The sequence below is a fragment of the Leiobunum rupestre genome, chromosome 6 (genome assembly GCF_980474605.1).
Source record: "Leiobunum rupestre chromosome 6, qqLeiRupe1.1.hap1, whole genome shotgun sequence".
NCBI classification, from domain to species: Eukaryota; Metazoa; Arthropoda; class Arachnida; order Opiliones; family Sclerosomatidae; genus Leiobunum; species Leiobunum rupestre.
Genome location: NC_143389.1, coordinates 22,543,080 through 22,567,143, shown reverse-complemented (window position 1 = coordinate 22,567,143; position 24,064 = coordinate 22,543,080). Strand labels below are relative to the sequence as shown.

Sequence of the window (24,064 nt, the reverse complement as noted above, 5' to 3'; positions counted from 1 at the left end):
TATTAAACACTGAATCAAAAATGACTACTATGTTCAGCTGCCATGCTGGATTGCAAGTTTTAAAATCTTTAGACTTCATGGCTGGCTCTAGATGCTAAACTACTTTTAACTTAGCTCAGTTTATTTACACACTCATACTTAGAATTAATTTTACTTGAAAGGAAATATCCTTGTTTGAAAATGTATATATATTTCTATTATAAAAGTACACTTAAAATTTTTAAACTGTTATTTTATTACAAAAAAGTATGAGAGGGTTTCAAGTGAGTTGAGCTAACCCGAAATTAACCAGCCAATCCCTTATAACCATTTTGTAACCAAGCTTCAAGATTCAAGTTGCAATCCATCATGGCAGTTGAACAATAAGTTTTTAATAACCTGTTTAATATTAAACTAAAGCGGCCATTATTGTAGAACTCATGAAGATGAGTTTAGTTGCTTGGAATATACTATAATATAATTATAATAGTATAGGTCAGAAGTATAGTGCAGTGGAACATATGAAACATTTTTTGTATCGTTTGTACAAAACTACATATATTTATATAATTGGGGCCTCACTGCACCGCACGAGAGCGAAACTCATTATATAGAACATTACAAATATAGCTAGATAAGAGGATCCAGTCGAAAGTTCAACATGAAATTTACGATTACTTTTATTTTAACTTCAAAATGTAGCCTCTAAGCAACTCTCAATTAGGTCTCTTTCAAGTCCCCAGAAATGAATCTCCCCATATGAGACTAAAGTGAAGTCTTAAATTACCCTTATTTTAATCTAATATTGTAAACCATAATCAACTCTCATTTAAGCCCTTTTCAAGTCCCCAAAATTGAGTCTCCCAATATGAGACTAAAGTTAAATCTTAAATAACCGTTATTCTAATCTAATATTGTAACCTCTAAGGAACTTTCAATTAAGTCTCTTTCAAGTCCCCAGAAATGAATCTCCCCATATGAGACTAAAGTGAAGTCTTAAATTACCCTTATTTTAATCTAATATTGTAAACCATAATCAACTCTCATTTAAGCCCTTTTCAAGTCCCCAAAATTGAGTCTCCCAATATGAGACTAAAGTGAAATCTTAAATAACCGTTATTCTAATCTAATATTGTAACCTCTAAGGTACTTTCAATTAAGTCTCTTTCAAGTCCCCAGAAATGAATCTCCCCATATGAGACTAAAGTGAAGTCTTAAATTACCCTTATTTTAATCTAATATTGTAAACCATAATCAACTCTCATTTAAGCCCTTTTCAAGTCCACAAAATTTAGTCTCCCAATATGAGACTAAAGTGAAATCTTAAATAACCCTTATTCTAATTTAATATTGTAACCTCTAAGGAACTTTCAATTAAGTCTCTTTCAAGTCCCCAGAAATGAATCTCCCCATATGAGACTAAAGTGAAATCTTAAATTACCCTTATTTTAATCTAATATTGTAAACCATAATCAACTCTCATTTAAGCCCTTTTCAAGTCCCCAAAATTGAGTCTCCCAATATGAGACTAAAGTGAAATCTTAAATAACCGTTATTCTAATCTAATATTGTAACCTCTAAGGAACTTTCAATTAAGTCTCTTTCAAGTCCCCAGAAATGAATCTCCCCATATGAGACTAAAGTGAAGTCTCAAATTACCCTTATTTTAATCTAATATTGTAAACCATAATCAACTCTCATTTAAGCCCTTTTCAAGTCCCCAAAATTGAGTCTCCCAATATGAGACTAAAGTGAAATCTTAAATAACCCTTATTCTAATTTAATATTGTAACCTCTAAGGAACTTTCAATTAAGTCTCTTTCAAGTCCCCAGAAATGAATCTCCCCATATGAGACTAAAGTGAAATCTTAAATTACCCTTATTTTAATCTAATATTGTAAACCATAATCAACTCTCATTTAAGCCCTTTTCAAGTCCCCAAAATTGAGTCTCCCAATATGAGACTAAAGTGAAATCTTAAATAACCGTTATTCTAATCTAATATTGTAACCTCTAAGGAACTTTCAATTAAGTCTCTTTCAAGTCCCCAGAAATGAATCTCCCCATATGAGACTAAAGTGAAATCTTAAATTACCCTTATTTTAATCTAATATTGTAAACCATAATCAACTCTCATTTAAGCCCTTTTCAAGTCCCCAAAATTGAGTCTCCCAATATGAGACTAAAGTGAAATCTTAAATAACCCTTATTCTAATTTAATATTGTAACCTCTAAGGAACTTTCAATTAAGTCTCTTTCAAGTCCCCAGAAATGAATCTCCCCATATGAGACTAAAGTGAAATCTTAAATTACCCTTATTTTAATCTAATATTGTAAACCATAATCAACTCTCATTTAAGCCCTTTTCAAGTCCCCAAAATTGAGTCTCCCAATATGAGACTAAAGTTAAATCTTAAATAACCGTTATTCTAATCTAATATTGTAACCTCTAAGGAACTTTCAATTAAGTCTCTTTCAAGTCCCCAGAAATGAATCTCCCCATATGAGACTAAAGTGAAGTCTTAAATTACCCTTATTTTAATCTAATATTGTAAACCATAATCAACTCTCATTTAAGCCCTTTTCAAGTCCCCAAAATTGAGTCTCCCAATATGAGACTAAAGTGAAATCTTAAATAACCGTTATTCTAATCTAATATTGTAACCTCTAAGGTACTTTCAATTAAGTCTCTTTCAAGTCCCCAGAAATGAATCTCCCCATATGAGACTAAAGTGAAGTCTTAAATTACCCTTATTTTAATCTAATATTGTAAACCATAATCAACTCTCATTTAAGCCCTTTTCAAGTCCACAAAATTTAGTCTCCCAATATGAGACTAAAGTGAAATCTTAAATAACCCTTATTCTAATTTAATATTGTAACCTCTAAGGAACTTTCAATTAAGTCTCTTTCAAGTCCCCAGAAATGAATCTCCCCATATGAGACTAAAGTGAAATCTTAAATTACCCTTATTTTAATCTAATATTGTAAACCATAATCAACTCTCATTTAAGCCCTTTTCAAGTCCCCAAAATTGAGTCTCCCAATATGAGACTAAAGTGAAATCTTAAATAACCGTTATTCTAATCTAATATTGTAACCTCTAAGGAACTTTCAATTAAGTCTCTTTCAAGTCCCCAGAAATGAATCTCCCCATATGAGACTAAAGTGAAGTCTCAAATTACCCTTATTTTAATCTAATATTGTAAACCATAATCAACTCTCATTTAAGCCCTTTTCAAGTCCCCAAAATTGAGTCTCCCAATATGAGACTAAAGTGAAATCTTAAATAACCCTTATTCTAATTTAATATTGTAACCTCTAAGGAACTTTCAATTAAGTCTCTTTCAAGTCCCCAGAAATGAATCTCCCCATATGAGACTAAAGTGAAATCTTAAATTACCCTTATTTTAATCTAATATTGTAAACCATAATCAACTCTCATTTAAGCCCTTTTCAAGTCCCCAAAATTGAGTCTCCCAATATGAGACTAAAGTGAAATCTTAAATAACCGTTATTCTAATCTAATATTGTAACCTCTAAGGAACTTTCAATTAAGTCTCTTTCAAGTCCCCAGAAATGAATCTCCCCATATGAGACTAAAGTGAAATCTTAAATTACCCTTATTTTAATCTAATATTGTAAACCATAATCAACTCTCATTTAAGCCCTTTTCAAGTCCCCAAAATTGAGTCTCCCAATATGAGACTAAAGTGAAATCTTAAATAACCCTTATTCTAATTTAATATTGTAACCTCTAAGGAACTTTCAATTAAGTCTCTTTCAAGTCCCCAGAAATGAATCTCCCCATATGAGACTAAAGTGAAATCTTAAATTACCCTTATTTTAATCTAATATTGTAAACCATAATCAACTCTCATTTAAGCCCTTTTCAAGTCCCCAAAATTGAGTCTCCCAATATGAGACTAAAGTGAAATCTTAAATAACCCTTATTCTAATTTAATATTGTAACCTCTAAGGAACTTTCAATTAAGTCTCTTTCAAGTCCCCAGAAATGAATCTCCCCATATGAGACTAAAGTGAAGTCTTAAATTACCCTTATTTTAATCTAATATTGTAAACCATAATCAACTCTCATTTAAGCCCTTTTCGAGTCCCCAAAATTGAGTCTCCCAATATGAGACTAAAGTGAAATCTTAAATAACCGTTATTCTAATCTAATATTGTAACCTCTAAGGAACTTTCAATTAAGTCTCTTTCAAGTCCCCAGAAATGAATCTCCCCATATGAGACTAAAGTGAAGTCTTAAATTACCCTTATTTTAATCTAATATTGTAAACCATAATCAACTCTCATTTAAGCCCTTTTCAAGTCCCCAAAATTGAGTCTCCCAATATGAGACTAAAGTGAAATCTTAAATAACCCTTATTCTAATTTAATATTGTAACCTCTAAGGAACTTTCAATTAAGTCTCTTTCAAGTCGCCAGAAATGAATCTCCCCATATGAGACTAAAGTGAAGTCTTAAATAACCCTTATTCTAATCTAATATTGTAACCCATAATCAACTCTCATTTAAGCCTTTTTCAAGTCCCCAAAATTGAGTCTCCCAATATGAGACTAAAATGAAGTCTTAAATAACCCTTATTTTAATCTAATATTGTAAACCATAATCAACTCTCATTTAAGCCCTTTTCAAGTCCCCAAAATTGAGTCTCCCAATATGAGACTAAAGTTAAATCTTAAATAACCGTTATTCTAATCTAATATTGTAACCTCTAAGGAACTTTCAATTAAGTCTCTTTCAAGTCCCCAGAAATGAATCTCCCCATATGAGACTAAAGTGAAGTCTTAAATTACCCTTATTTTAATCTAATATTGTAAACCATAATCAACTCTCATTTAAGCCCTTTTCAAGTCCCCAAAATTGAGTCTCCCAATATGAGACTAAAGTGAAATCTTAAATAACCGTTATTCTAATCTAATATTGTAACCTCTAAGGTACTTTCAATTAAGTCTCTTTCAAGTCCCCAGAAATGAATCTCCCCATATGAGACTAAAGTGAAGTCTTAAATTACCCTTATTTTAATCTAATATTGTAAACCATAATCAACTCTCATTTAAGCCCTTTTCAAGTCCACAAAATTTAGTCTCCCAATATGAGACTAAAGTGAAATCTTAAATAACCCTTATTCTAATTTAATATTGTAACCTCTAAGGAACTTTCAATTAAGTCTCTTTCAAGTCCCCAGAAATGAATCTCCCCATATGAGACTAAAGTGAAATCTTAAATTACCCTTATTTTAATCTAATATTGTAAACCATAATCAACTCTCATTTAAGCCCTTTTCAAGTCCCCAAAATTGAGTCTCCCAATATGAGACTAAAGTGAAATCTTAAATAACCGTTATTCTAATCTAATATTGTAACCTCTAAGGAACTTTCAATTAAGTCTCTTTCAAGTCCCCAGAAATGAATCTCCCCATATGAGACTAAAGTGAAGTCTCAAATTACCCTTATTTTAATCTAATATTGTAAACCATAATCAACTCTCATTTAAGCCCTTTTCAAGTCCCCAAAATTGAGTCTCCCAATATGAGACTAAAGTGAAATCTTAAATAACCCTTATTCTAATTTAATATTGTAACCTCTAAGGAACTTTCAATTAAGTCTCTTTCAAGTCCCCAGAAATGAATCTCCCCATATGAGACTAAAGTGAAATCTTAAATTACCCTTATTTTAATCTAATATTGTAAACCATAATCAACTCTCATTTAAGCCCTTTTCAAGTCCCCAAAATTGAGTCTCCCAATATGAGACTAAAGTGAAATCTTAAATAACCGTTATTCTAATCTAATATTGTAACCTCTAAGGAACTTTCAATTAAGTCTCTTTCAAGTCCCCAGAAATAAATCTCCCCATATGAGACTAAAGTGAAATCTTAAATTACCCTTATTTTAATCTAATATTGTAAACCATAATCAACTCTCATTTAAGCCCTTTTCAAGTCCCCAAAATTGAGTCTCCCAATATGAGACTAAAGTGAAATCTTAAATAACCCTTATTCTAATTTAATATTGTAACCTCTAAGGAACTTTCAATTAAGTCTCTTTCAAGTCCCCAGAAATGAATCTCCCCATATGAGACTAAAGTGAAATCTTAAATTACCCTTATTTTAATCTAATATTGTAAACCATAATCAACTCTCATTTAAGCCCTTTTCAAGTCCCCAAAATTGAGTCTCCCAATATGAGACTAAAGTGAAATCTTAAATAACCCTTATTCTAATTTAATATTGTAACCTCTAAGGAACTTTCAATTAAGTCTCTTTCAAGTCCCCAGAAATGAATCTCCCCATATGAGACTAAAGTGAAGTCTTAAATTACCCTTATTTTAATCTAATATTGTAAACCATAATCAACTCTCATTTAAGCCCTTTTCAAGTCCCCAAAATTGAGTCTCCCAATATGAGACTAAAGTGAAATCTTAAATAACCGTTATTCTAATCTAATATTGTAACCTCTAAGGAACTTTCAATTAAGTCTCTTTCAAGTCCCCAGAAATGAATCTCCCCATATGAGACTAAAGTGAAGTCTTAAATTACCCTTATTTTAATCTAATATTGTAAACCATAATCAACTCTCATTTAAGCCCTTTTCAAGTCCCCAAAATTGAGTCTCCCAATATGAGACTAAAGTGAAATCTTAAATAACCCTTATTCTAATTTAATATTGTAACCTCTAAGGAACTTTCAATTAAGTCTCTTTCAAGTCGCCAGAAATGAATCTCCCCATATGAGACTAAAGTGAAGTCTTAAATAACCCTTATTCTAATCTAATATTGTAACCCATAATCAACTCTCATTTAAGCCTTTTTCAAGTCCCCAAAATTGAGTCTCCCAATATGAGACTAAAATGAAGTCTTAAATAACCCTTATTTTAATCTAATATTGTAACCCACAATCAACTCTCAATTAAGCTTCTTTCAAGTCTCCAGAATTGGGTCTTCCCAAATGAGACTATAATGAGTTTCATTTAAATATAAAATAATAAAACTCTTTTAGTGACACTAAAATACATTTTAGTTAGGACCCAAAATTCTGGTCTCTGTTTTTTATGCTTACATAATACTTAAAAATTCTTGATCCTTCATTGAGACTAATTAGCGAGTCAAGTAAGACCCACATTTTGGTAAGGAAGGGACGCTCCAAAAAGGATTATCAGGCAAACCTACCAACATAGTTGTCTGGATAACTAGGGGATTTTTTATCAAAACTTACTCATTTAACGATTATAGTTTTATACAAACCATTATATATAGTCAATTAATTATAACTCATTGATTTGGTAAATAGTTCAGTTATGGACCTACTATATTTTGAAATATACTATCTTCACGTAGGCTACCTTAGCTATATTTTGAAAATCGACTTTATGAGTGACGCTTCAGAAAATAACTATCAAATTGGAATGAACATAAGCAGATTTTTAAAAACCAAAGAATAAATAAGTTTGCAAGTCCTACTGAAGTAGTGCTATGTTGTCTTTGTGAAAGTGTTGTCCTGTTTATCTAGGAATTTATAGAAAGGTCTATTCACTGACGCGTTTGTGAACCATGAAGAACTATTTTACAATGCGTAAGAGTTAACTTTTCCAGAGAATTGGTTTAGAAATTCACCTTGATATTTGCCTAAGGGAACTAGTTTAAAGGGCACGCGTTAAATAACACTATTTGAAAAAAATCATGAGGCGTATTCCGAAACGTTTTTATGAAATATTTATTTATGATAAACTGTTTTTGGGATACGGAAACATACCTTGAATATATTGTGATCAGATGAATCTTTTATGGTTCCACAGCGAAACTTTCCTACTTTTATTTGGTTGACTAATTTTTCAATAGTATCAAGCGGCTCCTCCGTCCTGGGGCAAGTCATGAAAGAGAACAAAAGCCCGCTGTAGCCGGCCATTACCGTCACAGTAAAGATCCACCAGGTGGCGATTACTATTCTACTGCCATTTCTCTTTGTTGTATATGAGTCTGGAAAATGTTAATAAAAGGTAAAACATGGGAATAAAACTAGTGTCACCAACTTAAGAACGGTTACGTAAAAGTGTTCGCTGCTAAAATGATAAGCAATTATCTACTTTTTAAGCGATGACAACTTAGGCCAAGAAATTAAACATATACTTTCGCAACTTCAACGAAGATTCCAATGAGGAAAAAGAGAAAGTTTTCACCTCATCACTCCTCCAACCAACGTGTTAAATTATGATAGTAGGGTGGATATCTCCGGAATACTTCAATTTGCGATAACAGCATTAAAATTTTCACAGAAGTATTTAAAATATAGTAGATCATTTTTAGCCTTTATGCCTATTTTTGGTCATCTTGGATACCCAAACTTAGGTATCTGTCTGTTTGATGGTTATTAGATCCAAAGATATATAAAGCTTCACTAGAGCAAGCTCTTTGAAAAAGTCTTTAACCAAAACTACCACACCGTTTAAATAGGATAGCATTATGACCTACAATATTTTTGCTATCTGCCTGTAATAAAAGCGTTTACGGGCTTCTCGTAATCACATGGCTGCTTAAAGTTTATTCAATAATGTGAAACATTTGTAGAATTGCTGTGCGCTATGGAAAAATTAATGAAAAAGGCAAAAGCTACTACTGAGCTGAGCTCTGTCATTTCGCTCTACGATAGAGCCTTTTCAAGATTTTCCATAAAGGATTGTAAAACCACATTGTCACGAAGAAAAGGCGATTAATTGAAAATATTCCTTCAATTTAAGTGGCACTAGAAGAACACGCTAAACACTGCCTTTACCATGCTGGTTCCAGAAGGCGGCAAGAGCCTATCCACTATTCAAAATCTGCCATGGTAAAATAACAGCCATCTTGGATTCGAGATTTTAATTTTAAATTCCGTTGAATTAGCGAAAACAAAATGCAGCTAGTAATTAATAAAATAACTGCCATTTTGGTTTCATAATGACGGACGATAGATATAACGATGTTTTTGTGATTTCTGCAAGAACTTTGCAATTAGGTTTTAAAGTAAAATCCACTATTGCACAGTTTGAAACTGTGCTATAGTGGATTTCACTTCATATACTAGTAAGTACAAGGCTTAGCCAGTTTTCCATAATTCGCAATTAATAAATATAAATTCAAAATCCGCTATCTAGAATCCTGGGTGACTGACGTCAACGAATAACCCAACTACACAAATGCCGTTATAAAGCTAAGACAAATATCAGCCAACAAACTCAACAGAAGCTTTTACACATACAATTTCCCCTTATTCGATTAAAGATGGACAAAAGTTGAGCATGCAGGCTAAAAATGATCACCTAAAAAATAAAATAATAATAATTAGCTAGGCTAATACCCGAGGGACCACCCTAGGCCCAAGCCATCTAGCGACTAAATATGTAGAAATTTAGATTATTTTATCAAAAATTTACAATTTGTACGAAAATTCAACTCATCCTACATGCTAGGAGGATAATTTTTATTCGAAAAATATGTCTGTGAAGGTTTTTTCATTCAAAATTCAGTAGATCTTTATTCTACAGAGAACTGTACTAGTATGACGAAAAGACTTTACCTTGCATGACAAGGGCTTTAAAAATTTGAAAACAAGCTTCGGTGTAAGACAGGCTCTTTGGTCGTTTTTGACTTTTCCACCGGCTGACGAAAGTGAATCGGCAAAATATGTATTCGATTATGGTAAGAATTCCTGATGTGAAAAACACGGCGCCCGTCAATGCCACCCATACCTGAAATTGTAGAAAGTGTTTGTCAATTTAACACCCTAAATTTAAGTAATCCACTCTACAGTATAACCGTAACTATAAATATAGTAATGTACCATCGTAGATATAAATATCGGATATTTGAAGTCCTGATAAGGTATTTATCAAATCTTTAATAGATTCTTTCACTTGACAGTGCAGAGAAAATTCCCCAAGGAAAATCTTTAGCAAATAACGTTGTCAGAATTAATGATGCTCTTATCAATTGGTCTGATTTAGTTAAATAACTTTGTTTAGCTTCTTAATCGCAGAAAATCGATATTTGATGCTTATATGTGGAAATTTAAAGCTAAAGTTTTGTCTTCTAAAGATCAAAACATTTAAAATGAATTTAGGTGAATTAATTTTAATTTTTAAAGTTTTTTGTAAGTAAATATAGTTAAATAAAATAGTTTTGGGTGAAGGAGGCTTTTAAAGGACAACGACAGGGAAGGGGTTTTTTAATCATTCTCTTACCTTAATAGAGAATGGAAGAATTATATCCCAAGTACGATCCGCGGAAATCGGAGCTCTAGTGGCGAACGTAACTCTGTCATGCATGTAGTAGACACTGAACGATACGGCTTTCGTTCTACTTTCAGTGACGGTCATTCCACCAACTGCCATGTCAGCATCCTTATAAACAAGAAAACTATTAATAAATAAAATATAAAAAGTAACGATTTAAAAACATCGTGAAGATGAAAAGGCTCGAAGAAAGGATAATCAATTGAGAAAGACTACAAAGATGCTACAATCAAAGGCTCCTGTTTTTTATAATTGCAAGTTATCAGTCTAACAATCAAACATAATGCAAAATTTATCTCAGAAGTTTTAATTTTTTTCAAATAATATATCTCAGAATTTAATTATATTTTACTGTATTTTTTATTTCGAATTAAACCCGGATATTTGTCGTTCGTTTTTATATCAACGATAGCTTTAGCAGTGCATTATTGTTAACAAACTGAAATATGTCTGAATTTTCACATTTGGAAAGCTAGAATTATAGTCTTTTGCGAACGAGTGTTGATTTTGTGATTACAGTATTTACAGAAATGTAACGTCTGTTAAATCTCTAGTAGTCCAGTAGATCTTTAGCTATAGAGAATATTAATGGGAAAAAGTGGGCTATCTATCATAATAACTAACCTTTCTCACAACCTGTCCAATCATTCCAACCCAAGAGCCGTTTTCCTTTGATCCCCATCTTTTGTCCGGTGGACGAACAATTTGATATCTGAAATCAAATATCCATCATTATCTGTAATTATTAGGGGTGTGCAAAATATTTGATTTCACCAAATAGTTCGATAGAATATTAAATCGAGTATGTGATTCCTTGAATTGAATAGAGCCTGAAATATTCGCGAATTTTCAATTTTTCTTATCAAATAGTCGAATATTCGAAAAAGGGGTTGAGAATATTTGGTATTTCGAATAGTTTGAAATCTGGATTTAAATTAATATCTTTCTTCTTTCTAAGGTTAGCGGCGAAGTTTAGGAATCTGTTTATGAAAAAAAAGCAGGTCATAAACGAGGAAAGGGACCGACTAAACACCTTAGACCCCCAAGGTTATCTTTTCAATCCGAATCTTCTTCGAATGTGGTATCCGAATATCACAAAAAAATGATATTACAAGGATATCTTGGTTTGATCCAAAACGCTTATAGGGCTCGTATCCGAATATCCAAAAAAATATACACTTTGTTTTGTCCATGAAAAATATGAATAAACAATACAACTTAGTTTGGTAAATTATATACGATAAATATTATTCAGTAAAGATTTCGGAGATAGTCAATTTTGAATTAAAGTTTTATCAAAATACATTTGAATCATTATAAAGAAATTTGGAACAAAATCTTGAGAATTCCTAACAATTAAAGAACAACGTCATAAATTGTGAAAAAAATAAACTATCCAAATTTTATTTTGATTATTTCTTCAATCCATAGGAGAACAAAGAGGATCTAATAAGTTAAACATATTATAAAGTTATCGGATGCAATTGACCTGGACTCTTATATTGTAAATGTTGGAGTGGTCTATGATGCTATTGAAACCATACAAAGGTGCGTTGTAAGCTAAAGTAGCAACATATACAACGGAAAAAATATTTTTTTTCCTAATTAAAGTTAAAATATAAATACTAAATACCATAAGAAGATAGAAAACGCTACTGAAATTTAAATCTTATCTATGAAAAATCAACTATGCATGTTATGTTTAATATATTTATCACAAAAACGTTATTTTATTATCTTTAGTATGTCCCATTAAAATTCCCCCGATATTGAACATCCTGCGTTTTGATATCTACTGGGTCTTCAAACCCATGATATATGGATATCTAGTGAATATCTCATTAATATTATACCTTGATATTGGGATATACTAAAGGCATCATGGATATCCAAGATAATATCATTTGGATATCTAATGGACCTATTTGTGTTTCATGGGGTGATGGACTTATTTTTTAACCACAAAGATAACGAAATAACGCGAAAGGTACCTATACCGTTACGATTGTTCATAGGAAGAAAAAAAAGACAATTAGTGAAGTAACGAAGGGAAATTGAAGGGAAACGACACTGACAGCAATGGTGATATAAAACCCCTTAGGGTACACAGCTGTGGGCGGTCAAGAGGCCCCAAAATGAGCGAACCAAAGCCAACTCTACCACTGGTCATTGGTTAGTCAATTTTGCTATAGTTAATGCCATATTTTCTCATTTTCTAAACGTCTAAAATATTTTAAAATATTAACATACTTGAACTTTAACTTTTGATGTAGTATTTGAAAAAGATAAACATCAAGTCCTTCATGAATTGATTGCTTACTCTTCTCTGGTGGTATATAAAACGGAAAGTGCTAAAAGATATTAAATTCTGAAATAAATTACTCATTTGTTTGCCAAATTGTAAGTTGTTACACATTTCAGTTATATATTAAATTTATATCAATAAATATTAAATATCACAAAATAGCACTGGCCACTGTGTTTTAATTATGGTCTTTAGTAATTTTTTACTATAACTCAGATTACGGTAAAAGTTAGCCCCTTCCTTTGCTTTTAATTAATTTGCCAATGTGATTAAAGTAAGGTCAAGCTAATAAATTAGCTCAGGGATAAGTCACGATGGGGCGGGTGTAGTAACCATGGATGTAGAAAGTAATGGATATTGCACACGTACCTTCTGTAAGGCATTTTCAGTAGATCGCGATCTCGGATCTTGTCATCTGCTATTCACGGCTGAAGTGAGGCGCTTTTTGGCGAAACGAATTTCCTGTTTTTTTTAAATTGTCGTCGGCATTGTTTTCAACGGTTGTACTTTTTAGGAAGTTAGTCGTGTTACTCGTGTAATTCGTGTTATTTCACTCGCAGAAATTGATTTATTAAACATAATTCAAATCATTAAGACGTCCAAAATCAACTAGTTATCATTGGAAGAAATAAGAACTGCATAGTATACGTCCTGTAATAGCGATTCAAGGCGTTCTGATAAACCACACATGTTTGGAGTCTCATTTATACCTTTCTTAAATCCAATATCGAAACCCGCGTTATGTTTTAAATGGTTAAAATGCCTTAAAGAGGTTAGAAAAGATTTTAATCAAGCTAAGATAAATAAAAGCACGTTTTCATGCACTAAACATTTTGTCGGATTGAAAGGACCCACTCAGGAATTCCCAAGTAATAACATCTCATCTCATACAGTTTTGTATTCATCGTTTAATTTGAAAAACTATATAATATATGAATTTTTTAGAGCTTGGTTTCTGTTTTAAAACCTGTGTCAGCGCAGAATACGATTCCGGAAAACCAATCAAGTTTGGAAGAAACAGCACAAACGAACGTTAGTAATAGTATAATGTTTATAATTCCAGTGTTTACATCAAATTTTGGGTTTTCTTTTAAAATATATCTATTGTGAAACAGAGTTAGTCAAGTACGCCTAAAGCACTTTCACGATTATCAATATCAGGCAATGTAAGATACATAGAAACTGCGAGTTTACATCATTTAAACACAAGCCGCAGCAAAAAATTTATACATGTATATTAAAATAAATACATTTCTATTGCTGTGACAGATATGATTATTGAAAATTACATTTACAAACACTTTTTGGCCTCACCAGAATGAATGAAACTGGTCATTGAAAATTGGTTGTCCAACCTCTCTAATTTAGAAAATAACAAAGTTCAATTTCTGAAGGTAATGAATGATACCAGCATGCCTTTGGTATCCATCACAGTTGATGAGGACCACAGCAGAATAGGTAGAGTTCACGAAAAGAACTTGGCAAACCATCCATTGGTTGGGATTCCAGAAACTATATCTAGCGCAAATTCTTTGGCTGAATTCCTAACAAAAATTAACCAGTTTAAATTTCCCAAGGTATAAAAGAGCAAAAAATGTAAGACCTATTAAAGGCTAGATCTCGGGGAAATAACAGCTTTAATGTTATGCGAGATGTTAATTGCATACGATTTACCCAAAATAAAACATGTATCCACTGTGCCAAGCTAAGAAGTTACGCGTTAAAAACCATTATTGAAGGAGAGAAGAAACAAAAACCAAGGAAATACAAGTCACTCTTTAAAGAAGAACTCATAACATTTTTGAAGCAGTCGAAGACAGACGAAAGAAAAGCAAGAAGGCCAATTAAGCAACAAAAGAAAAAAGCAAGGAACCATATAGAAGCTGCCAGTGATCGGACTAGAGAGAGAAGAGGATAACAATTCTATAGAAGAAATTTAGAAACAGTCTATACCGAACCCACAGGATAAATCATTTGTAGCCTTATTTTTACAAGAACAACTCAAAGCCATCAAACGTAAAGACCCTCGTGGTGTCTTTATCAGTATCATAAAGCTCCAAATGCGTACAATAGTTTGGCTAATTCCAAAATATTGCAGCTGCCTTGATATAGCATTTTATTGAGACATTCTACCCATGATGGGAAGTTGCCAAGATTTTCTGATGATGTTTTCAATAAATTGAAAACCGTGGAATCTAAAACTCTATCAACAATATTTCACTATTCTTCTAGATGAAATGGAAGTTAAAGAAGAACTAATATACAAAAAGGAAACTGGAAACCCGGTAAATGGCCTGCAGTCTGAAAACTTTTCGGATAAAAAAGTGGCAAGTCACGTCTTTATGTTGATTTGGGCATTTTGCAACCAATGGACTAACAGGCGACGATCTAAACTCCATTATGTGGGAAGCAATTTAGAAACTCGAAGCAATTGGGATAGTGTTAGGGGTTATCGGGGATTTTGCAGCAACCAATCCAAAGTTCTTTTCAATGATTGCAACGGCAGATACCCCTCAATACTGTATCAGTCCATTTAGTGTGGATGAAGAAAGGCCATTTTTTATTTTTTGATGCACCCCACCTACTCAAAAAAACAAGAAATTGTTTATTTTCAAGTAAATAACCGTGTCAAGTTTGCCTGATGCATAAAAATTGACAGAATATCACTTGGGAGCCGGATAAAAAGCCCACAAACTGACAATAGATCATATATTTCCTAATTCATACAGCAAAATGAAAGTTAGATATGCTGCACAAGTTCTCAATCAAACAGCTGCCAACGCAATAACATCCGAGTTTGGCAATGAGTATTCGGAAACTGTGAAGTCTATATAGATGTTCGAAAAATGGTTCGACATTCGTAACACAACAAATTTTGACGAAGCTTACCCCAAGCGAAAACCAAATAAAAGACCATTTAAGACAATGACGAACGATTACAAGTGAATATGCAATTTTTATGTACTTACCAATAAAATATGATAACTTTTTTCGTTCTTAGTGGTTCGAAAAAGATTTCTTGGAATACTTTGATGTCTGTAAAGAAGAAACGCAGGGTAGACCTGCTGATTTACAGTTGAAGGCAGGAACAAAAAAATATTTTCACAGAAACCTTTGTCTGGCTTTGGACAAACTATTAAGGAAAAATCATTTTAAGTATATTTTAAGTTTATGTATTCACTAATTCATTTCTTATTGCAGCGAGGGCAATGGCTGCCGTGATAAAATTTCTCCTCGGAAAAGGTGCTTCGTTTGTTTTGACGGGGAATTTTTTTTCCAAGAGTCTCTGGAACTTGAATTTTCAAAGCATCGTGGAGCCAATGGGATAAATGTTAATCCAACAATTGAAAATGTTAGAAATAACCGTGAAGCACTTCTTACAATGAGACGTTACAAAATCCCTACGCTTGATGTTAACGGAAACACATCTGCGTAAGCCCTCGGACCAGCAAAGTTAGAGTGAATAAATTTGAAGCTGGGTAATATTATAGCCCTTACATAAAAACACAATTGTATTAAAGTATCACGGTTTGCTTATGCAATTTATAAAAGTAAAATAGATCTTAGTTTAAAATCTTACTAATTATCTGGTCATCACAATATTATTGCCACATTACTATAAACCTTTGTACGAAATTTCATGAGACTTAGCCTTTACAATAGTTTTACTTCTTCGGAAATTGCCCCGAAGAAAGTAGTTCTAACTGCTTTCTTAATCTCGCTTTAGAATAAGCTAAGGATTTAAGAGAGGTTTATCTATTTTTGGTTTTGAATTCGTCTTTACGCTTTTTGAGATGTCCATTGACAATGGTATTTACGAAATATTTCAGGCAGTGTTCGAACAACTTCAGCGTTTCACTTTCTGGAATGCAATTTTCGCACAACGGCATCCAAGATCCCATAATCATTTAATTCGCCTTAATAGCAGCTTTGGCCTTAGGAACTCTATTTTCAACGTACGTTTTGCTATAGAATGGTATAACAATTTTGTATATTTCTACAAAGAATTCGTATACCTGCCGCGTATGATAAATCAAAGCCCATGTGTTTTGATAATTTATCCATTTCCTTGGATGATTTTTTTTTGCTCGTTCGCATCTTTGCACTTAGCGGCCTTCAAACTCTTTTTGCATAGTGATTGAATCACCGAAAGTCATTCTTCAATTTTGTCTTTAACATCTATTGGTACGATAGCGGTCCTCTTCGAACCACTTCCAATTACTCGCTTCAAAAGAAGGTTCACCCCACCACTCTTGCCCTTTCGTGGAGATCATTGTAACCCTGGAATAACATGAAAATATAACATTACACTATAGAGTAAGTAAAGTCATTTTACCGTAGTATGTTAGAGGAAATTTACACTTCGTTCCTTTTGTTTTTGGCCATAGTTAAGTTCGTTCAGATCCCTGAAGTGTAGCTTCATTATCCACAAATAGATTTTCTTATGGCTCTCATCAACTTTTAATGATCCTAATTCTGAAGACTTCAATTTATTTTATATTTCAATAACCAGCCCTTTAAAGGTTCCATTGAAGTCTTAGTCTAAAAAATTATTTGGTATTAAGTTATTTCAAATCTAAACCGTCATTAAAGCTCAAAGTAAAATATACCAGCAATCATAAAATTTCTTGGTGGTGAAATTCGAGTGTGAATGCTAAAAGTCATTGATTAGTGGGAATTTCTAGTATTTTAGATTTAATGTTTCTGGGGGTTTACTTTGGTATTGTTCCTAGAAGATTTGAAGTGGAAGAAACTTGTAATACTGGATTAAGGTCCAATAATGCTATTTCGATGGCATCGTTATCAAGCTTTTTTTCGAGTTCATCCTCTGAATCACCTTCGCTACTATTTGTACTGTTTTCATCTGACGAATTGAAATTTGCAAGTAAAATTTATTCTTAACTGTTAAGAACATACCGTAAAGATTTCTGGGGTGTAGTACCATTGTTTATAGCAGTTGATATAGAATTTCCCTCACCTGTAATTAATAATTGTTATTTGAAGGATTATATAAAATTACTTTACAAACAAAAACTCACTGGAACTTTCAAAGGAAGATGTTAATATTGCGCTATATTCATCTTCGGAGTCTGATTCAAAACTACTATATTGTTCGGAGAAGCCTAGAGTTTCATACGTATTTAAGCTCCAATAATCCATTCTAAAAATTATTAATAATTATTTACGGTAATTAATAGAAATAAATGTGAACTATTCATACTTACGTTCTTTAACAACATGCCTTCGACCGTACATCAGTTTAAAAATTTGAAAAATTCCTAAATTCTGCTTGCGAGCATGCGTGAAATACCCGGCACGTAATCCCACCCCCCCCCCCCCAAAGCATGGACGTAGCGCCTCACTTTCGGTATAAAGACAAACATCGTTACTAGATGACGCAAGCGAACATGGCGAATTCTGTTTACACGTTTTTCTCGGAGTGCAATATCTATTAGTTTATACATCCATGTAGTAACGATAGTACATTCTGATGTTTGCTTGTCGGTTTGACAACAAAGTCCAGTTTTTATTTTTAGACTAAAAAAAATATACAAATTCTTTAAAACCATAAACTCTGAAATGTTGTAAATTTTAAGGTCAAGCCTCTGCGAATACTAACTCGCACTACGAGATAACGGGAATTTAACTAGAGTCAGTAAATTTAGCTCTTGAGGTATCCGTCCCATGAAGTTAATCTTACGATTTAAATGTTGAATTTCGATTTTTCTAAGATAATATTAATTTTTATCAAAATCTCTAAAGGTTGTTAATGTAATACTAGCCAATCCATGGCAGTGTCCCTAGGCCGCGAACTTCTTTGAGCCCCTCGACATCCCCCTCATCCTTATGATGCATGGGACTCTGCTTAGTCCCAGAGGCTTCAGCCCAGTCAGCCTTTTGGATAATGTGGCACTGGTTTTTCGGTATTTTAGCAATAGATTTTGATCTTTTTATAACAACAAAGTGCAAAGAGTTTCTAGAGACAGCTATGCATTTTGAAAGATTGTCGTCTCGATTGAAGGACCGTCTTACTCACGTTAATTAGGCGCAAAAACGTTTTCATTTCTAGTCGTGTGACCAAACCTTTCCGCGTACCCTAAGGGTCCTTGAAGACCCCAGAAGTAAGGACGTCACTAAAGTAGCTGTTACACTATTAATACCTAGGGGTTGGTCACTCCGCCAACTCGGTGTACACTCTCGTACCTCTGACCGTGCTTATAAGAGTTCGTACTAAGTACGCGAACTCGGTGTACATGTCATCCGAGAGTGACTTACCCCTCGATTAATACACGCCACTTTTCTAAATTGAAACCAGGAATTCGTATGTTCACAGAATTCGATTACGGTAGCTGATATTACACCTTCTTAATTAATAACAATGTAACAATATTCAAACCGGTCTGAAAGCTGAGCGTGTGACCGTTGGTTCTTTTAGATATTATTTAGTAGTTAATTGAAATTGTTTGAAAACGTTTCTGTATGTTTCTAACCGTTTTGTTTCTGACTTACCTAATAAATAAATAAATGAAGTAAGCTAGTCTTAATAAATAAATAGTTTATTAGCATAATTAATTTAAAATCATACTTTACGATACTTATTTTCTATTGGAAATACGACAAAACACAAAACCATGTTTTTAATCTGATTCGTCTCAATTTTTACCTTTTCCATTGCAACTCTAAAAACATGGTCTTTCACCATTTTTCTTATGTTGGTATCAAATAAGGGTTTTTCAATTGCAAGCCCGTTAGCTTTTGACCAGCTTCCAACTTCTTTAAAAGAGGAACTATTTCCTTGAATACCACTCCACTTATAAATGCGATGATGATAAGTAGTATTTCCTATTGCTTCAATTGAAGCAATTTGACAATCTTTACTACTAAATATCGTCTGATTTGTGTTGTTGACTGGGGTTAGTAAAGTCCACCAGTTGAAAAACTTGCATAGATAGTCAATTTTGATACCCTACACAAATAAATTACTAATGAATACGAGCAATTTGATTGATTGAAATCGGAAGCATTGAATGAAATAACTCATAGTTCCGCTACTTGGTTGGCTATTTGTATGTTAGAGATAAGGAATTATATTGATACTTTTTATATGAACGCTTTACAAATATCGTAAAGGAGGTATAATTCATCTTATGGCAAACTTTTTGTACCTCGTTTTCGGTAAATATTTATTCAGAAAATGGACCTACTCTCTCTACTAGCAACAATTTTTAATTTAAGAATCCGTTTTGTTAATATTATATTTACAGTTGACTTAAACCACAAACCACCTCAATGATAACAATATACCAGTACGTATAATCGTATATGTCAACCAAGGAAATGACTGATACGGCTTTATAACCAACCGTGGTATCCAGAAAATGTAAAAAAAGAAATTCAGTACAGTACAGGAATTGGTCGCAATGATAGAGACACTTCTATTACATTTCTACCCTTTGTTAATGAAGTTATATTCTTGGTTGTCAATATCAAAACAAAGCAAGGATATTTCTTCGAGTCGCTCTGAAGCAACCGTTGCGTATTGCCAGTTTAAAAGAAAACTTTTTTACCACTGGTTATATATGCAGCCATACGGTGCACAAAATACGGGTGCATTAACTTTCACTTTTTACGTAGAACTAGTCTTGCCCAATGTAAAGGAAGTATTTTGTGGACACTCTTAATACATGTGTCCTCGATCGCTATCTATCTTTTGATGAATCCAAGAAATGATAGTGTGGACAGTAACATTATTATGGTTTTAGCTGGCCAAAATGAAACTTGTTTTAGGGGTGTAAAATGCTACACACCGAAACAAATTGTATACATGAATAGATGTAGACCACATTTAGATGAAAATAATTTGTCATTAATAACTCAAAAGTATTAAAACCAACAGATCCTTTGATTTTACACATTTTTAAACAACTTGGTGAAATATTTCTTACGTCGTTTTAGAATATGACACTAAACCAGTCAACAAAGAGTTTAATATGAAAAATTATCTAGCCACAGTCAAGATAAAGATAATTTTTGTACAATTATTTTTATTAAAGAAAAGTATTACCTTTGAAAAAAGATGACTAATAATATTCCAAGAGCCAACGACAAGAATTTGTAGAAACATTGTGTCTCTAGAAAAGTTGGAAAGTTCATTTAACGTAATGTGACAATCAACGTTACAAACGTCTGGAATTTCGAAAAAGGCTATGGCTAATGAAAACCTTTTCTCCAAAGTAGAAGATATCACGCGAAGGCAATCTGAAACAGTTATACACAATGGTTAGAGAAAATGGTATAATGGACTTTATCATCTTGATTTTTTTTTAATAATAATCAGCTAGGCCAATACCCAAGGCACCACCTTAGGCCTAAGTCATCATGCGACTTTTGAAGCCCTTAATTCAGGTGGCCGGGTTACAATGCGTAGGAGGGTGGTGGCAAGCCCTGCATGCCACGAGATCGAGCCAACAGCTCCCTACTCTAACTATTACCCTTAACCTAGACAAGTTTTTATGGAAGGGGAAACCGAAGAACTCGGGGGAAAACCCCTTAAACCAGTGGGGAGAGAACTTGCAAACTCAACGCAGAAGGAGTTGTTCCGAGTTTTCACCCAGTGCCACAAGCTGAGATCGAACCCGGCTCCTCTTGCTGCGAGGCGAAAGTGCTAACCACTCCGCCACGCCACTTTCAATCCCAATTCCAGAACTTTCCAAAATAGGTGTCGCTTTTTAAGAAGGAAATAGTAAAATTAAAGATAAAGTCTTAGACTAGACTGAAATAAACCGATTTTTCCGAGATATCGAAATATGACATATTTAAGACTAAACGAAATCTCAAGCACATATCATATTTTCAGACTTAATATCTTATTCACAGAAGTCTTATTAATGTTTTAAATATGTCTTTACTACTACTTTACATTTTGATTTATATTAAAGGGGAATGGCCAAGCTTTTCCAAATATCGCCTTATTTGCATATCAAAAGATCAACAAGACGTTCAATATACTTAAATTATACAATATACTTACACGTACCTTAGTTTGTCTTGAAAAAATAGTTTTTGGCCTAAAAAGTTGAAATGAAAAATAACGCCAAGTATTTGGGTTTGAATTTTCGCCGCCATCTTAAGGTGTATCGCCAGCGCCAGCAGCACCTTAGTGAGCGATGTGCGAACTATTCTAACTTTTGAAATCGCGCAATTTAGGCTAAGGTCTCGTATAACTGGAACGCGCCGCGCGTGCAAAACAAATCTTAAGCAGAGAGTATAAAGATTATGAGAGGCGTCTCTCTTTCAAAAAAGCGTACTAACTTTTTTTTTCCCAAAAATGTCCACTACTACCGTAAGAGCGATGGCGCCACCAGTGGCGCCGTTCTCACAGCGCGTGCGTTTCGATGTTAGGTTTAAAAGAGACGCAAAAACTTTCCAGATTTTTAATGCTAGTTTTACAAGGTTTTTAAATAATTTAGTAGGTCTGGGGTATATTCTTTTGTTTTAAATTGTAAAATATCGAAAACAAGAAATCCTTGTTTATCTTTTTTTAAGTTTCCAAAGGAAAAGCCTGGTAAATTCGCATTTTCATTAGATAGGCTTATTGGCATATTAACTTAATATAAATTTTAGTTCTATTTTGTGGCTGAAAATTGTAAATAATGATGGACTTACAAATAAAACTACGGAATATTTACACGTTAACCATAGAATTTGCGCGAATCATTTCATTGATGCCAGTTTCATGAATATTAGAACTAAAAATAGGCTCACACCATCCGCTGTGCCAACAATTTTCAGTCTTAATGACTCTACACCATTGGAAATTTCAGAAAATGGTAATTTCAATTCAAGCCTTGCTACTCCTCTGGGAAGATCTAAATGATAATTTTGGTTTTAAGTTTTTATTAACGGACAGGATTAGCCAAGATTTTGTAGATAATTTTCTTGGATCTATAAGACAGAAAGGAGGCAACCGTGATCATCACAATAGACAACAATTTCGAGCTGCATACAGGGCTGCCTCTGTAATAATCTCTTGAAACCACCGGATTCTAATTGCATTGATGATTTGGATGAGTTCATTTTAAACATTGACACTTTTAAAACTGCAACTCCAGGACCGGATGAAGATTTCTCCAATTTTGAAAATCTTGTAGTCTCGCAAAGCCAGGGGCAATGTTCCGATGAAGACTTAGAATTTTGTAAATCTATTGAAAGTCCAAACCTGCTAAAACAAAATGTTCTTAGTAATATCTAATTCACCGCTGCTACTCAAACCTTCAATGCTCTTCTTGCATAAGTCAACTCAAAAAATACAATCCAATTGTTGACCCAACAAATCTGCTCTTTTACTTTTAAGCTTTCAAACCAGCAAAGAATTCTTCTATCAGCTGTTCAGCAGCCTCATCGTACCAACTGATAGTTTCTTCAAATTTGTAACGGAGACAAATGAAGTATTTGACACCAGTTTTAAGCTTTTATCGCACATGACAAATATTAAAGGACGTTTGGAGAGATTCATCATTCAAAGAATTGACAAGAAATATTTTAAAGCTAATGAAGATTCTCCATGTGCAACTGCTTACCAAAACATGATATCTTTTTTCATAGAATTCTGCATACATAGTTCCCTTAAAAAACAAGATCTCAACCATGAATACATGAAAACCCAGAAAAGATAAGTTAGGAAACTGTTAAAAATACAATATTAATCACATTTTACCAACTTCAATGTTTCCTCGTATTTTTTAACTTATACCGCTCTGTTCTCGTTAAGCCTCGGCAATTTCATAAAATTTCCAATGAATTTCCTTGGTTAATCAAACAAATTAATTCTTTTAGTATCAAAATATTATAAATAGTCCGCTTTCTTGTACTTACGTTTCTTTATTTTTCATGGAATTGAATTTTATTAATTTTAAATTAGCATAATTCAACTATGTTTAACAGCCATGACTGATGAAAAATACTTTCCGGATTTTTACAAAATTTAAAAATTTTCCAGTAGCGACATCGTGTGTCGGATAGTATCGTAACCTCTCCTATGGGCGCGTGCTCTCAAAATCTTGTACGAAATTTTAACGTTACGGGAATAGGAAGAGACGCCTCTCATAATCTTTACACTCTCTGTCTTAAGCGTCTTCAGCCGCGCGCGCTTTTAGGTTGATTTTCTGTCTCACCAGGTGTCGCAGCGGACGCGCGCTTTTCAATTTCCCGAAATTTCGTTATTTTATTAAAAATTAACCACTTGATAATTTTTATGCGGTTTTCGCTATAAATTTTAGTTTTTAACGGGCTATAGGGCTATCTAAGTGGTTAATGCTTGACCGTTCTAAATAAGTTTTAAAAGTGACTGTAATAAAGAGAAAATAGGGATGCAAATTTCCATCGTTTCGAAGATTTGAAAAGTTTAGAACAATGTCTAAAATTACAAACTTAATTGTTGGTAAAAAATACTCATTTTAACCTTATTCGAGTGCTTAAGTCAATTATAT

At 33.1% G+C, this 24,064-nt stretch overlaps 1 protein-coding gene and 1 long non-coding RNA gene across 4 annotated transcripts in view; both read right to left on the bottom strand.

Annotated features, from left to right (window-relative positions):
* The window catches only part of LOC149940399 (glutamate receptor ionotropic, delta-1-like), a 29,794-nt gene extending 17,108 nt beyond the window's left edge, over positions 1–12,686 (bottom strand). Inside the window, exons 1-6 of the mRNA XM_090179231.1 lie at positions 12,653–12,686; positions 12,521–12,596; positions 10,895–10,982; positions 10,220–10,378; positions 9,556–9,727; positions 7,756–7,979 (exon numbers count right to left, since the gene is read on the bottom strand). Coding sequence (XP_090035357.1) covers positions 7,756–7,979; positions 9,556–9,727; positions 10,220–10,378; positions 10,895–10,982; positions 12,521–12,596; positions 12,653–12,686 — 753 coding nt within the window. The remainder of the gene's footprint in view (positions 1–7,755; positions 7,980–9,555; positions 9,728–10,219; positions 10,379–10,894; positions 10,983–12,520; positions 12,597–12,652) is intronic.
* A 9,886-nt stretch (positions 12,687–22,572) lies between these two features.
* On the bottom strand, positions 22,573–23,540 carry LOC149940398 (uncharacterized). Of its 3 annotated transcripts, none has more exons than XR_016481289.1 (4): positions 23,451–23,540; positions 23,156–23,380; positions 22,848–23,044; positions 22,573–22,794 (listed from the first exon to the last, which is right to left on the bottom strand). It is a non-coding gene; the product is annotated as an uncharacterized LOC149940398 (long non-coding RNA). The 3 variants fall into 3 exon arrangements; XR_016481290.1 differs by having other exon boundaries at positions 22,848–23,200; positions 23,286–23,380; XR_016481288.1 differs by having other exon boundaries at positions 22,848–23,380.
* Between the last annotated feature and the right edge of the window lie 524 nt (positions 23,541–24,064).